The 16,797-nt window shown below is 44.6% G+C and overlaps 1 protein-coding gene across 1 annotated transcript; it reads left to right on the top strand.

Moving 5' to 3' along the window:
- Positions 1–873: 873 nt before the first annotated feature.
- On the top strand, positions 874–16,128 carry ABRAXAS2 (abraxas 2, BRISC complex subunit). Its single transcript, XM_066190749.1, has 9 exons — positions 874–955; positions 2,133–2,223; positions 5,045–5,081; positions 6,949–7,015; positions 7,428–7,618; positions 8,134–8,253; positions 8,930–9,014; positions 10,552–10,666; positions 13,891–16,128. Exons 1-9 carry the CDS (start codon positions 884–886, stop codon positions 14,367–14,369), a joined length of 1,257 nt encoding a protein of 418 aa, XP_066046846.1. The 5' UTR covers positions 874–883; the 3' UTR covers positions 14,370–16,128.
- Positions 16,129–16,797: the final 669 nt, after the last annotated feature.

Here is a 16,797-nt window from a genome sequence, read left to right as displayed (position 1 = left end):
GCGGCTCCGTGTGTGTCAACCGCGGCGTTTCTTCCCAATATCCCGCCTAACCCTGCCCTGTGGCAGTGGGAAGCCATTCCCTGTGTCCTGTCCCTCCATGCCTTGTCTCCAGTCCCTCTCCGGCTCTCCTGGAGCTCCTTTAGGCCCTGGAAGGGGCTCTGAGCTCTCCCTGGAGCTTTTCCCCTCCAGGTGAACGTTCCCAGCTCTCCCAGCCTGGCTCCAGAGAGGCTCCATCTCCCTCATCCCCTTTGTGGCCTCCTCTGGACAAGCTCCAGCACATCAATGTTCCTCATCACGAGAGACATTGAGGGGCTGGAGAGTGTCCAGGGAAGGGAACGGAGCTGGGGAAGGGGCTGGAGCCCCAGGAGAGGCTGAGGGAGCTGGGCAAGGGGCTGAGCCTGGAGAAAAGGAGGCTCAGGGGGGACCTGGTGGCTCTGCACAGCTCCCTGCCAGGAGGGGACAGCCGGGGGGGTCGGGCTCTGCTCCAGGGAACAGGGACAGGAGGAGAGGGAACGGCCTCAGGCTGGCCCAGGGGAGGCTCAGGGTGGATATCAGAAGGAACGTCTTGATAGAAGAGGTTGTTAAAGGTTGGAAAGGGCTGCCCGGAGAGGTGGTGGAGCTGTCCAAGGAACCCCTGGACGTGTCACTCAGTGCTCTGGGCTGGGTGATGAGGTGGCGATCGGTCACCGGTCGGGCTCGATGGGCTCGGCGGTCTGTCCCAAACTCAATGATCCGAGCGCTCCCGCAGATTCCCACCCCTTCCCCGCGGGTCCCCCGCTGCCCCCCGGGACTACACTCCCCATCAGGCTCCGCGGCGCCGCCGGAAGCGGCCGTGCGTCCGGCGCGCGTGTGCCGTGGCGGCGGCGGCGGCGGTGTGTCCGTCATGGCGGCGTCCATCTCCGGCTACACCTTCAGCTCCGTGTGCTACTGCAGCGCCAACAGCAGCGCCGACCACGTACGTGCCCCCCGCCGCCGCCGCGGCCTCGCGGGGCTCCCTCACGCCGCACCCCGGCCGGCGGCTGCGCTGCGGAGCTCCTAGGCCGCGCCGCCGCCGGCGGGGCCCGGCCGCGGGTCACCGCGGGCGGGGGCGGCCCCAGACGGACGCAGCGGGGCGGGATGCGGGGTGTCCGGGCGGGAGGTGGGGTGTCCCGGCGGCTCCCCGCGGCATGTGGGGTGTCCGGCATGTGGGGTGCCCCGGATGCTCCGCGGGGTACCCGGGGTATGGGGTGCCCGGTTTGCTCCTTCCCGGGTAGGATTTGGGGTGTTGCCGCCTGCTCCCCGGGATGTGGGGGGCCCGGGGTGCTCCCCCCGGGATGTGAGGTGCCTGGGCGGGGTGTGGGGTGTCGGAGCGGGGTGTGGGCTCCGTGGGATGCCGCCCCGTGGGGTGTCCGGGCTGTTCCCCGGGATGTGGGGTGCTCCCCGCGGGTGGGGCTCTCGCAGGACTCGGGCTGTGGGAGGAAATCGCTCCTGTTCAAGCTCCATGAGCGGCCTTCCAGCAGCTGCGACCGAGCCCGGGCGCAGTGCAGAGCCGGGGTGTTCCCGAATCCCTCGGGTTTGTTGGCACGTTTTTAGCCTGAGCTTGCTCTTTTCCTCTGCACCTTGTGCCAAAACCTCCTGATCCCAGCTCAGTCTCCTCCTTCATTTTGGGGAGGGATGGAGAATAAATTAATTCACCTTAAAATTGCCTTACTTCTAAATTGCCTTCTGGGTTTTGCAGTCCCTGGTGTTGTTCAGGGTCCAGCCCAGTCTCCAACACTAAAATCCCTGTAAGTCCCTGCAGGTTTAAACTCCTCTTCCCTTGGCTTTGCTGGAGCCGAGCAGCATTGTGCTCAGACCTCCTTTTCCCCCATAGCTGGGGCAGAGCCTTCCCTCTTTTGTGATGAGTTTGCCTTGTGTAAGTTGTGTGTGGAATGTTCCTTTTGGACAACCCATCCCTGTAGTGCTGTCAGAGGATGCTGGCAAAGCAGAAAACCAGCTTTGGTGAAACCTCAGGGCAGTTTGTACTCACTGCAGCTCAGATGTGCCTTTCAAACTTCATCTTTGTTTCAGCTCGAACCTAGGAAAGTTACAATAAATGACTGCATATAGTGGATTTTTTTTTTAAATCTTTGTTTTTTCTTTTAAAATTGCAGGAAGGGTTTCTGCTGGGAGAGGTGAGACAAGAAGAGACTTTCAGCATTAGTGATTCGCAGATCAGCAACACTGAATTTCTACAAGTGATAGGTAAGTGGTGTAACTCTGAGTCCTTCTGAAAATCCGTCTGAAGTTTAATTAATTGCTTCTCCTATGAGACCATCACTGGGTGTGTCAGACTTCCAGGATCACGTTTGCTACAGTGGCTCTGTGTTTGTGCTTGAGATGTGAGGAGAGGAAACAAATCTTTACAAGTTGCAGGGGCTTTATGCACCTCCTGTCATAGAGGAAAGATTGTGCATTGAAGATATTTGTCTGCATTCCATGATGGGAAAGTTACTGTGGGGAATTTCCTGCTTGATACAGTTGCCTAAATACAGCATGTGCTCAAAATAAAATAATTCATTGCTTGAATTAATTAAAATGAATTCATTTACTGATACTGAAAGGGGCAGATTTTCAGCACCAGGTTTGGGTGGATGGCTGGGAGTTGGTGACGTCATAAACTGTCACAGCAGGGCTGGACCAGGAATATTTGTCAGACAATTTGTGGATAAGCACAAGTTCTGTACAGCTGGTGTGTTGTAAAAACTGAACAAAGATCAAAGATCTGGCTGTGAAGTGTTGGTTGAAGGAGATTGTTTTAGACATGAGTGAGAAGCTGATGCATGTTTGGTTTATAGGAAAGAGGAAAGCCCTGAAATAAACTGCCTTTTTGTTTCTGGATGCATAACCAGCTGTTAAAATACATTTAAACCTCCTTAAAGGCCTGGCTTTGTGAACATGATCCCAGACAACAAAGCAGGGTGTGCACAAAGCTCAGTGAGAACACAGACAGCTCTGGATTGACTCTCAGATATTATTCTGACACAAGACAGGTGATCTATGAACATAGAGCTACCACATTACATCCCAGGAGATTTCCCCTTGCAGTGGTGATGGTTTTGTGCTCTGGACTCCAGAAGGTTGAGGAGTTTCCTGTTCTGGTTATTCCTGAGAGAACATGGGGGTAAATTGACTCCGGAGTGTCAGTTATGAGCTGGATTACAGAAAATAAAGGTGTAGCATTTTTTGTGTTTGCATGTAATCACTGTCAGAGTGTTGCTGTCGGCTCTGTGTGTGCAGACAGAACTGACAGAGCCGGTCCTTTGTAGGTTTTTAAATTAAATTTAAATTGCTCTTCAGTGGTCACTGATCGTGGTTACTGTTGGCAGTGATGTCACCATCTGCAGCCTTGGCCTGGTTTCCTAAACCAAGTGTTTGTGGGGTTAAAAATTTCTCCCTTTTCAAATCACCCCTTTGTCACATTATTGGTCACAGTGATTTCATGAAAATGGAAATTACTCATTCCTGAAGACCTGGATATATTTATTTTTTTTAATTTGACATTTTTACTTCAATATTTATGAATCAAAATTAACTCCTGGACCCCCAGTTCAGCTCACAAGATTGACACTTTTGTGGCACTGTTGTCACAGGTGACTTTTATCTTTCTTTTGTGTCTCCTTAGTGGTGTTTAAATATATAAGTGTGTGTACACAGTATGTGTACTAGAAACATAAATACATGTGTAAACCTTAAATTTAAAATGTTGGCTGCTTCATGAGGTCTGAGCAGGAGGTTTCTTGCTTCCTGTTTCTCAAAGCTCAAGGTCTGTGTAGCAACATCATTACCCAAGAATCCAGAATGTTGCTGCAGTCGATGTATTTGCTGGAAGGAATTGGCCTAGGTTGGAATAATTGTACTTACAGGCTTTGTTAGCAGATTGTTTCCACAGATGCCTGCATGATGGTGTGAAAATATTAGAGTTGATACCATTTCCTATCAAATAAAGGGAGTCAGAAACTCCAGCAGCAGCATCCTGAGGAGTCTTTGCCAGTGAGAATGTGCAGTTTGTTGGGCAGAGTGCCTGGAATGGATGCTCAGGGCCTTGTTTTGATAGACACCAAATGTGCTGAGATGTGGCTGTGAGCTGGCTGCTGTTCTGGGAGCTGTGATCGTCCTCTGGTGCCTCTGCTGGGATGGCAGAACCTGAACAAAGTTACTGCTCAGCTCCAGGGGGTTCTGCTGGAGGAGCTGGCAGTGTTTGTGCTGTGTCCTCACAGGATCCCTCACAGGATGGCTTGGGTTGGAAGGGACCTTAAACCCCGTCCTGTTCCACCTCCTGCCATGGGCAGGGACACCTTCCACTTGGCCAGTGGAAAAATAAATCATGCTTGGTGTTGGAAAAACAATGTCAGATTGGGTTTTTACTCTTTTGTCCCTCTCCTCTGAGATTGCTGACATGTTATAACCTTTGCTGGTTAAATAAACATCTCAGCATTTATCACAACCTTTCCAACGAAGAAACACTGCCCTGACTTTTTAATATTTCATATAACAGAATTATAAAGTGCAGCTAAATGTTTTGAAATTGCTTTTAACCCCTTTTCTCATTAGAGATTCTGTTTGCCTTGCCTCTTTATATAATATTTCAGAGATTCTCTTCCCCATCCCTTTTTTATTCCTTGCTGCTGTAATAAACAATGTATGTGAGTGCAAGTAAGCTGTTGTGGAAAGGTGTAGAAAAAAGAAAACAAAAATCAGAAATGCCTTTGTGAGGAGTTTGTAACTATCAAATAGCATCAAAAGTGTGTATTTGAGGCTCTGTGTGTCTGAGCAAGTGGGTGCCTTGCTTATTAAAATATTTTTCTGTGTAAAAGGGCAAGTGATAAAGTGAAGGCAGTTTTCTGGGTACGGTGCTGTGTCATTGTGTTGAGACATTGAGGGCAGTGTGTGGTCCGACACAAATATTTCTTGCTCAGTAGCTCTGATGTGGAAAGTTCATGCAAGATATGCCCCTGTAATTTCTCTTTGCCAGGAGCAGTTGGACATATGTCATTTTTTTTTGTTTGTTTGTTTGTTGTTGCAGAAATCCATAACCATGAGCCTTGTTCAAAACTCTTTAGGTAAGCTTCTTTTGTTGTCTTGCTGTGGTGGCTGCAGAATATAAAAATAGGGAGCTCTCTGCAATATATATTAGCATTTCAAATGTCCCTACCAGTGTTTGCTCATCTGATGGTTTTACAGAAACACACAGAAATGGCACCAGCCATGACAATCAGCGTTAAAGTTTCCATTTGTAGTGCAGCTTGGAAGGGGTTTATTTCTCTCTCTCTCTTTGGATTTCAACCTCGTGCAGCTGGTGGAGGTAGGGCAGCACTCGGGTCAGCTCATATCACTCTGATGATGAGGATGAATGTCAAAATCAATTTGAATTATTGTAGTCTCAGGCTGGCTCTGCCTGGGCCTGGTGGGTCCCTGTGTGCCCTAACCCTGGTAACTTGCTGGGTTAACAACTTGGTTTGTGCTTGGTGGTACGAACCTGCACCGACTAATTGTTGGAAAATTTTCAGCTTTCTCGTTATTTTTGCCTTCTGATCTCCTGAACTCCAGAATTTAAATTAAATATGGGGCTAATATATTCTATTTAACAGCTTCCATCTATTTACATGTAGATTTTCCCTATAGCCGTCACTTGTTACACGCTGATGGCTTCTAAAGCGCTGTCTAGAACTCCTTTTGAGAAGGAATTCCCAATTAATCTCCTCTTGTCTTGAGAGCTTTCCAGCCAATTAAGAAGACACAGTAGCTGAGACGTGATGATTGACACAGGTTGCATTAAAGAGAAAAGCTGCAGTCAGTCACTTGCTGGCTGATAATTACTGAGAGGGTACTCTGAACCCGGTGATTTAAATGCTGCAGACTCCACACTTGAAGATAATATCCCAGTGTCTGGTGAGCTCCTCCTGGATCCCAGGGATGCTTTGTGCCGCACACAGGTCACGTTCCCTGCTTCCCCCAGGCAAGGAACTGCTTGTTAGTGCCAGAGCTGATGGAGGGAGGGGAGCAGGCAGGATCTTACTGCCTGGAAAGCTGATGGATTCATTTACTGCACAACACCAGAAACTCTCACAGCTTGTGCACTTTTGCTCAGGGCCAGAGAGTGCTGTTGGTTATTCCTGTAGAGCCCAGAAAGAGTTAGATATCCACTGCTTACCAGGATTGTATATAAATACTGCAAACATGAATTGGAAAAATTGTGCAGATATAACATAGCGTCTCAAATTGCTCATTAGTTGTAGTCTGAGTTTTCCCAGCAACTTACACAAGTTGTATTTCCTTACCAACCAAGCACTGAGCTCAGGATTTGGTGTTTTTTTACCCCACCTCCCAAAAGTTGAAGTCATAGACCCCTAAACCAGAGCATTTTTCGCACTGCTTTAGGTGTTAGTGTCAGCTCTTGAAAGAGACCAAGGAGGAGTCTATTTTTAAATGTTTTTCCTTTTGTCATGCACTGTGATCTACTTGAATTCCTAAACCTGTATGCATGGGTAAATTTATAAATTCCTAAATCTGTCATGTCCACAAAATAACAACATGTCAGGGTTTGGGTTCAGCTGTGGAAGCAGAACCATCTGGAAAGACCATGATACTTTGAATTATTGCTGACTCTTTTGGCTTCAAGGACCCAGCCATGTGAGTGCAATGGCAGGATTGGAGCTTAAGAAATTGGCTTGGAGTTGCATCAAAAATGGCCCTGCTTTCATTTCTTCTGGGCTGGTAGATTTCTGATTATCAAAGCAGGGTTTTACAGAATGCTGGTCAAAAAATAGCACAGTGCATTTCTGTTGGTAAAAGAAAGGCTCTGGAAGTTGCTTTGTATTGTCTAGAATGCCATCTACTTGTGGAACACTCTAAGTATAAATTATTTACTCTGTGTATAATATGTGTGTATAAACTGTACCTGCCTTTCTCTCTTCCTTCTTGTTCAAGCTTTTATGACTATGCAGGCAAAGTCAATGAGGAGAGTTTGGACAGGATTCTCAAAGACCGAAGAAAAGTAAGTTTTCTATCATTTCCTCCTGTTGTAGGCATTAGAAGGAGTGAGTTTGGAAAACAATTAAAAAAAAATGTAGTTAACTAGAATAAATACTTTCCTTCACAAATCTGATGGTTTGTTTTGATTCTGGGCTTATCCTGTACAGAAGCTGTTGGCTTTGTGGTGCTTAGATTAAACTGGGGGCAATGTCTAATTTCCCTGAAGAAATGCAAAGGATTTAAGTGTAGGTCTCCAAAAGTGTAGGGCTGTATTGCCCATCTCAAACGCAAATCTCGAGGAATTCAGTTTGTTTCGTTGTCCTAAAGCTTTTGGGTAATGGTGATACCACAATTTCAGCCCCTGTATTGTCAGAAGGTAAATCTGTGTCTCTCAGGTAACACTGTGAATTTTTCCTGATGTACTTTGATTGCAGAACGTTATTGGCTGGTACAGGTTTAGGAGAAACACTCAGCAGCAGATGTCATACAGAGAACACATCATCCACAAACAGCTGACACACATCCTTGGAGTGCCTGATCTCGTCTTCCTTCTCTTCAGCTTCATTTCCACTGCAAATAACTCAACTCATGCTTTAGAATATGTGCTTTTTAGACCAAACAGAAGGTAAGCAAACTCTGTCAATGCACCAGTCCTCACACCTTGTTCTGCTTTTTACTGCTATTCATTAAACTATTCAGGAGTTTGTACAGTTGCACTTAAAGAAGAAGGCTTTGTGTTTGTCCAGTGATGTCTTGGGGTGCTTGTGAATGATGGCAGTTGTTGGAGGTTTTTTTGTGCAAACGATTTATAAATTAAAATTAGGGTGAGCGAAAATTCTTTTCAATCTCTAAATCATCAGATTTAGAGGAAAAAAAATCTATTTTAAGAGACATCAGAAATTACCATGTTTCTTCTAGTGGATCTGAATGTATCTCTGGTAGTTTGAGTGTACATTTCAAAGGTTCTAAGAGGTGTGGAGATGGCCCTATGCTAAGGGAGTTTTTGATCCTGTATTTATTTTGAACTTGTAATATTAAATTAGATAAGTTCTCATCATCAGAGGGGTGGGATAATATCGAGGCTTTTGTAGAGAATCTTTTCCAAATGAATTGAGAAATCTTTCTGAATTTTCTCTGCAGGTATAATCAAAGGGTGTCACTTACTATTCCTAATTTAGGCAACACTAGTCAACAGGAATACAAAGTTTCTTCAGTGCCAAATACTTCTCAGAATTATGCCAAAGTTATTAAGGAACACGGGTAAGGACTTCTCCTTTTTAAATAAGGTAGTCATCGAGCTCTACACTGTACCTCACAGAGAGTACTACAAGTGTGCATGTTGAGCAGCAAAATACCAGTGCTGGAGGAGAGTGATCAGTTTCCAGAGTGCTTTTCTTCCCGGTTAGAATTGGATCTTTTAGAAGAACCAAGGGAACTCGGTGCACTCTTCAGAAAAGCAGAGTTGGTGTGGCCAGTCCATGCTGGGGCCCTTCATGCTGGAAGCTTCTGGCTTGATTTCCACCCACCTCCCCAAGGAATTCTGTGTGCACTTGAACTCTGCCTCAGAAGCCTTGAATTCTTGATGTTTTAAATATTTTCAATTAAATGCCATAAATTCAAAGTAGCTTTTCTGGCTGTTAACAATGAAATTATACAAGCTGAAAGATTTTGGCACAAGTTTAATCTCATTCAAATGAATGAGACCGTATTGTTCCGGAAGGAATTTTGGTATTGAATATGCTGCTGTCCAAATTTTTGTTTATGACTGCATGGTACATTTTTAGCAATATATTATTGCTAAAATAGCATATTTAGCAATAAGATAAATTTTAAAAATACAGCAATAGACTGTTTAACAGGAATTCAAAGACAGCATGAGCTAGAAACCTGTATTGTCTTTTCTCACTTATGATTTCTGCTTTGTTTTCATTTTTAGTACTGATTTTTTTGACAAAGATGGAGTGATGAAGGACATCAGGGCTATCTATCAGGTTTATAATGCACTTCAGGAAAAAGTACAGGTAACATCCTTTACTCCATGTTGGTCTGTATATATGTGGCATCTTTTATTCATCCTTTGGTTAAAGCAGGAGTGGAGGAGATTTTTAGAGCTCATAAACAGTTATCAGGAACTGTAGGAAAATAAGTCTGACTTTAATTTTAAACTTTTCAGTTTCTATTTAACGTGAGCATTTGCAGTGGCTCCTGTGAAAGTAGTTGGTACAAACAGGACCTTTTTTCTCTTTTGCAAGTAAATGATTCAATACTTAGTGGTTTATGGGAGGTGTTAGTCATTTTTAAGGGTTTGCAGTGAAGAGAAGCCCTGCTGAAGGCTGCAGGGATTTGCAGAGGTTTAAAAATGACTCCTGGCTCTGGGTACAGAGCATGAGCAGAGCACCATCTGTTAGTTAAAACTTGTGAACATTTTGTGTGGAGCATGAGTGAATCCTGCTCCAAATGTGCCAAAGCATCTGAAAATGCCTGGAGTGTCAGCTCTGCTCATTGTGAGCTTGTCACTTCACAGCTTGTCCTGTGTGAAGAGCAGCGGAGCTGTGCTGCCCCGGGAGCTCACACACATCTGCTAATTGTGCTGGAGTCACAGCTTGTTCCCAGGCTTTCCCTTTACATCTGCCCTGGGGGCATTGCTTCTCTGCTCCAGCTCAGCTCTGCTGCTTGGCTCCTGGAGCAGGGAGCAAGGAGGAATCCCTCCAACCTTCCCCTGCACAGGGGGAGCTGCACTTCTTCACTGGGAAGTTGCACCTTCCAACCTCCTTTGGGAGGTGGGTAAGGCTGACACTTCCACGGCAGCTTCAGGGAATGAATAGGAAAGTTTCTCTTCAGAGATGTAACCATTAGCTAATGGCATTATTCTGCAATGCTGTTCCTGCCAGCAGCATGGCTGTCCCCTGTGCTCCGCTGTTGTTTCAATTACTGTCTGGAAAAATGGAAATGGGCTTCTTTAGCCTGCAGAAAAGGAGGCTGAGGGGAGACATTGTTGCTCTTTTTTCCCAGGTAACGATCCACAGGAGGAGAGGAAACCACCTCAAGTTGAGCCAGGGGAGGTTTAGACTGGAGATTAGGAACAGTTTTTTTCCCTGAGAGGGCTGTCAGGCATTGGAACAGGATGTTGGAATCATCATGCCTGGAAGTGATCATGAGCAATACTTAATTTGATAGGATCACAGAATGCTTTGGGTGGGAGGGGATCTTAAAGCTCATCTCATTCCACCCCTGCCATGGCAGGGCCACCTTCCACTGTCCCTGCTTGCTCCAAGCCTCATCCATCCTGAACACTTCCAGGGATGGGACACTAACCAACTTTGGATCTTATTACAAATCTTCTGTCACGATGAATTATTTGGAAATGCTTTTCCTATAATGCAGCAACAGCCAGTAAAGAAAACAATCCTGAGGTTGAGTATTTCTGCTGCAGTGAAATCCTGCTTTTAGTTTTGTGCTTCAATGGCTTCTTGTCTGGTAGTAGCTTTATTAATGTTGTCCTGAAACTATTTCCTACATTTTTGCCCAATCTTAGCATATCTTATGTTTTTCTCCCAGGCAGTATGTATAGATGTAGAAAAAAGTGAACGTGTTGTTGAATCCTTTCAAGCTGATGTAAACAAGTTAAAAAGGCAAATCGCACAAAAGAAGAATGAAAAAGAACAAGAAATAAGTAAGTTGCCTTTTAATTACCCTTTTTTCTTTTTTCAGAAGCAGATGCTGTGAGGAGAAAAGGTTTTGTGGAGTTAAAAGAATTGTTGTACTGCTGATAAGTAATGGGAAAAGCCATCCCTTCGGGAGGGCAATAGGATGGATGTCATTTATGTTGAATGACACCTGAGCTGTGAAAGGGTGCGTTGCAGGTACTTCTGCTGGAATCATCCAGTGTTAGCAAGCTTAAAATATAGAAGAGACAACACCGTAAAGAAAGAATGAGCAAGTCAGTTCAGGAAATGACACAGGAAAAGATCAGTTGTAGGAAAAGAAAAGTGGGGGGAAAAAAAAAAAAAGCTAAAAACTGGAGAGATTCTTTTTGAAGGAAAGAAACAGGACCACAGGCCAGGAGCTATCCGTGTTTTAGTAAAGTCTTTATTCTCACTCCCATTTGCTGACTTAGTGGTAAAGATGTTTGGCACTGAAATACCACTTTTCAGTGTTGAAGTAAATCTTTGTAGGTGTTGTTCATCTTATTTTGCTGCTCCATAACTTCCTGAGTCAGTGAGCCTTGCTGTGTGAGCAGATTTGGCTGGTTGCCACGCTGTCCCTCCTTCCTAAAAACTGAGTGTGGCCTCAGGAGACTTTGGTTAGCAGTAGATAAGTTTTGGGAAGCACTTGGTTCTTTCCAAAGAGGCATCGCTGATCCAACTGAATTTGTGAGTGCAAGGGAAGACTGAAGGTGGAGAGTAGGGGCAGAGAGTAGGCAAATGGGAAGTAAGATAAAAGCCTAAATAATTCATAAGCACATTACACATTTCAGTAAACACTGCCTCTTTATACCCGTGTTTTGAAATGATAAGCAAATAATGAAATTTTGTCATTTTAGCTACGAGATGTTTTTTATTATTTCTGTATCCTGTTACCTAAAGCAGTGTGTGACAAAAAGATGGTTTAGGTGGGTGAACACTCTGCACTCTGCAATGGGCCTGCTGCTGCTGTGGACAGTATTTTAATTTTCTCCAGGCAGCAAGGTACTGTTATCACATGAGCATTTTAGGGCACAGTTTGGTCTGTCAGCCCAAGTTCTTCTTTCTCTGAGCCTCAAAGACAAGGTAACAGAGCCAGGATTAGCCCAGGACCATTAAAAAGGTGGAAGTAAATGAGTCACTGCTGTTTCCTGCTTGGCTGTAGATGAAGTAGGCAGGGAACTGCTACTATGGGGAAGCAGAGGTGGGTATTTAGTGACTGGAACTGATCCCAGCACAGATAGGAAAAGCTGGGGGAGGAGGAGGAAGAGCAGTCAGTGCTCAGCTCTGGGTACTACCAGGGAGATGCAAATGCAGGACTGAGAATTTGTGCCAGAGCAGAGAATCATGTGAGAGGGCTGAAACAAGCAAACATGCAGCTTGGAGCTCTGCAGTATTTTTAGATGTGAGTAGTTAATTACTGAATCTGGCCTTCTGTTCCCTCACTTGCTCAGTGCTGGGAGAATTTCCTTGGTTTTAGTGAGGAAAAGGGAGTGTTATGTGAGAGCTTGGTGTTCTTACAAACTTTGGGTTAACAGGTTATGACTTCAACACTCCTTTATAAAAGGCAGCTGAGACTTCAGTTGCCAGATCACTGAAATAGTTCTGTGATGGCGGGATGTTCCAGGCTTTGGTGAGTGCTGTGCACTTCCCAGATGCCAGGAAATCTCTCACTGCAGCTCTCCTGTTGTGGCCCAGAAATGGAGTGCTGTTATGTAGCCACTTGAGGGAAATACTCTTTTTATTCCCAAGAGACATCTCAGTGGTTCTAGGAGCTCTCATCCTCCATTTGGGTTTCTCCAGAAACATGGTGATACAGTAAATAGAGCAGATCCCATTGTGTGCATCTCCTTACACATTCCAGTGTCACTTCTGGCAGGTTTCTTGGTTAATAACCCCTTAGGAACCAGTCAAAAACTTCAGCCTCTCCCAGTGCTTAACAAAACTTCCTGCCAGGAACTCTGTCCTCGTGTCTCGTGTAGAGTACTCAAATTTACCTTTCTGCAGCAGCCTCTTAGGCACATTTAAGAGTAAAATGGTTTCTTCAGTCTTCCCTACTAACCCCAGTTATTCCAGCCTTTCCTTTTAGGTCATGATTATTAGATCTCTGACGAGTCCTTGTGTCTTGTAGCATTTCTCCAGTTTTCCCTATTTTTTAAACTGTGATATTCGTAGTTACATATATTCTGGTTGTATTTTTTAACAACTACAGTGAAACGATCCGTACCTGTATCTCCACAGCTGAGCACACCTCATGCATATTGATATTTATGGTTTACATAAATCAAGTTTCTTTTCTGCAGAAGGATGCAAGGGTTCCTCTTTTCGCAGCTTTTGCAGTTCATTATTCCTGTGCACGTCTTCCTCAAATTATTTTCCAAATCAGCTCATTTAAGATGACTTTCACATTCCTCTTCTGACACCCTGCTATGCTTCCAGCTATAATTCCATCATTAGATTTTTAATGTGAATGCATTTTTTAAAATAATAATTTCAGGGAAGAAGATATGGTTCTTTCTTTGCAGTTGTTATGAGATTGTCCCCTAGCAAAAAGGACACTGAAAGAAAAAGTACAAAGTGAAATTTTTAAGATATCGAATACCAATTATCATGGATGAAAAGTGAGTTGAGTTTTACTGAATAAGACACAGGTGGAGAGGAGCAGGCAGGTTGAGCCCTAACACAGGTGCTTTTTGATGTGAGAAGAGCTGAAAAATACAGAGGAGATTTTAGGTGGAAACAGCGACAGGCTGTGGAAACATCCTGTAGCTGTGTTTTTTGGGAGCTTAAACTGGAGGAAATGATCTGTACAGGATGACTGCACATGAAAGTGTGGCATGCTTGCCCTTGGATAGTTTATTTGCTTTCTGACTCATTTTGTGTTTGAAATGTGATCACTGGGATAATTGAGCTGTGCTGATCCTGATGAGGTTCATGGCTGCACTCATGGATTTAGAGAAGTTTGTTGTGCTCAAAGAGCAGGATGCAAGATTTGATGTCGGGGTAGTGTGTTGATGACTCTATAAACATGAAATCAGGAGTATGAAAGGTGAGTAGAGCAGACTGAGAGGACAGGATCCAGTGCTGGAGTTGGAGAGCAGTGCCAGGGACAAGCAGAAAGAAAGAAGAGAGCACAGGTGAGGTGGTCACAGCTCAGCTATGTGGAGCACACTGCCAAGAAAGCATTAAGTACCCCCTGTTGTTTGCTTTGCAGGAATGCAGCAGGCAATTTTAAGCAGGCAAATGCCGACAGATAACATGGAGCCCATGTTTGTCCCCCGAATGTCCTACACCGGCTTTGCCGTGGAAGGCTGCACGCTTGAAGATTCCGACGTCTCCGACCCTCCCCCGCCCTACTCGGATTTCAGCACAAGCACTCAAGACAGTTCTGGCAGCCCCGGGCTCCTGGAGAGCAGCAGCGGCGGCAGCGTCTTCATGCCTCGGCCTCAGGCAGTCGGTTCTTCCAGTTACGTTCCCACAAGTGCAGGATTGAAGTACTCTGGCAATGGGGCCTCCATGCCGCCTTCCCAAAGAGCGCTCGCTGACAATGTTGACGAGTCAGAAGACAGTGATTATGAGAATTTGCTCGAACCCACAGAGTCCTCTGACAGTGAATACTCACAGACAAGGGAGTCCCGACCCTCAGCACATCCCGATGGTGATTCCAGGAACACTCAAACTTCTCAGATTTGATAGGGGGGAAAACAAACAAACAAACAAATCCACGTGACACTGTTTTTTCATAATTGTTACCGAGAGACTTTGGGGATTTAACCCGGAGGAAATGAACTACACAGGATTGCTGTGCACACAAAACGTAGAAGACTTGCACTAGATGGTTTATTCACCTTGTGATACATTTTGCAAGTTTTATAATGGAATCATTAGGATAATCAAGTTGTACTAATACTGATGAGGTTCATGGATGTACTGGTAAATTTAGGCAAAATGAAATTTATAGAGATCTTGTAGCTTTTGTTGCCATATTTTCTTTAAGACAATAAATTGGGATGTAGTAACTAAGCACAGTTAGTCTACAGATAATGTTCTCAAATCAAAACTTACCTCTTGCACTATCATGCCTTGAATTTTAATTTTTGAAAGGGAATAATAAATATATCATCCGCCTTCAGAATAGCTTTCTATGGTAAGCCAAATTGGCCTTTGCAAGCAAAGAAATTTTGATAATTCTCAGAAGCCTGATTGGAAAAGATGTGGTCAACCTCCTTCTGCGGGCATGCCCTCATCAGAGCAGGGGTTTGGTCTGACCTTTTTTACAAACAGAATGTGTCTCACTTCAACTGATGGTTGCCTTTTTTTCTGTAAAGGGTGTCGAGGGGGGGTGGGATGCCTGATAAATCATCCAGATGAATGTCATAAATAGAATTATTCTGGTCTCACTGGGTTTACAATGACTTTATGCCACACTAGCCTCATTTATTGTCTCATGTGTTCTTTTAGCATAAATATGAAGTGCACATCCAGGAGTAAATGACCGACAGAAGTAGTAAATCCCATCATGATTGGACTTTGGAGCCTGCAAATTGCAAACATCAGAGACTGCTACGTGCATTTTATTTGCATCTGAGTATTGGATTTATGCTTCTAGATGAGTTCTTTTATGTGATAAATAGGGGATAGGGTAGGAGAAGATTGTTTGGAGAGTCCCCTGGGTTTATTACCTCTTTTCCTCTGGGTGAAACATGTAAATGATTATTTTAATTTGAATTACAGCTCTTGTCAGAAAACTGCCGTTTGGGATAAATGAAGTGTGGTATATTTAGAGAATTTCATGTTTGGATGCACTTACTTTTATTTAAATACTGCTTGTATGCTAACATTGCCCAAAATATGTGAAATTGTGCCACTAAGAAGTTTGTATTATTGGACTTTCTCCCTGATGTGTAAATGAGAAAATACACATTTTAAGATGAGGTTATCTGCAGCATTTATCGCTTTGAGGTATCAATAGCCACGTCTTCGGTTTACACCCAGAACAGCGAAGCAGTTGTTTAAAATTTTTAAATATCTCGAATTTACACACTGAAATTTTAGTCTTTTGGATCATGTCCTTAGGCAAAAGTCTGTTCGTTACCCTCTCCTTAGCTGGACTCAATTAAGCAAAATAACTTCGGGAAAAAAAAATGAGGCGTTAAAATTGCCACTCTTCTACTGAGTGTTCCCACCTTTAAACATCTAGTGCTCTGGTTTTAACTGTTTTACATCGTTCTCATTAGCCTTAACTGGATGGAATTTTGTCTTGGAGTGTTGCAATCCCTGGAACAGAGACCTTGCTGTGGAGTCACCACCTGTGAGCACCTGTGGCTCGGGTGGAATCAGAATTGACGGGTCGGCAGCCACCGTCTTCATTTCTATTCTGCACAGAAACCTGCAAAATGTACATCTCTGAGAAAGCAGTTCAATGTGACAATAAAATCTTATTTAATCCTAACACGGATTTTAATGCTTGTCAGGTTGCAGCGTTGGTGGAGGAGCTCACTGGGAAGCAGAAGGGCAGCTCAGAACTGGTTTGTTCAGGCTGCTCTGCTTGGGGGACTGAGGGGATGTGGCAGAGGGAGTATTCCATGCCTCACACGTGTGCTTATGTCTACACAAGATCCTTGAATCCTGGGGTTGTTTAACAAAGAATATTAAAAGTTCTGCTTGGTTTTCCGTGCTCCATGGAGGTGGGACAGGTGTGTCATTGTGCCCTTGTTAATTTTTTTTTTTAATGTAGGTAATATTCTGGCAAAAATGCACCTGATTAGGCTTTGCAGTTTTCATGACAGTCCTGTTAAAAACAGCACTGGTGGGTCGTGATCCATCAGAAGGCCACAGGGAGCAGCTTTAATCCTAAATTGTGGGGTCTCACACCTGTGGAACACCAGGTTTCCAGTCTCACTCCTGGGCAATCCCTGTTGGTGGTTCCCAGGATCAGGGCCTGTGGCTGTGTCCTCTCTCTAACAGGGAGGCAGCTACTGAAAACTGGCTTCTGTGTCCTTCAGTTCGAAATCCTGAAGTTTCCCCTGGTACAACAAAATGTTTTCTGGTTAATTGTGAGAAACCTGGAACTGCTGTTCCCCTTCTTTCCAAATTTACTCTTATTCCCCCTCTGACTGTT

The sequence above is a fragment of the Chamaea fasciata genome, unplaced genomic scaffold (genome assembly GCF_029207755.1).
Source record: "Chamaea fasciata isolate MVZ Bird 193981 ecotype frontalis unplaced genomic scaffold, bChaFas1.0.hap1 SCAF_9, whole genome shotgun sequence".
NCBI classification, from domain to species: Eukaryota; Metazoa; Chordata; class Aves; order Passeriformes; family Sylviidae; genus Chamaea; species Chamaea fasciata.
The sequence above is the reverse complement of the archived record's forward strand: the minus strand, read 5'-3'. Positions and strand labels throughout refer to the sequence as shown.

What these genes read in the sequence shown, in the direction of transcription:
- ABRAXAS2 (XM_066190749.1), top strand. Translation starts at nt 884, where the DNA reads ATGGCGGCGTCCATCTCCGGCTACACCTTCAGCTCCGTGTGCTACTGC. An exon ending in CCTTGTTCAAAACTCTTTAG is followed by an intron (nt 5,082 to 6,948) that starts GTAAGCTTCTTT and finishes TTCTTGTTCAAG; the next exon opens with CTTTTATGACTATGCAGGCA. An exon ending in CACTTCAGGAAAAAGTACAG is followed by an intron (nt 9,015 to 10,551) that starts GTAACATCCTTT and finishes TTTTTCTCCCAG; the next exon opens with GCAGTATGTATAGATGTAGA.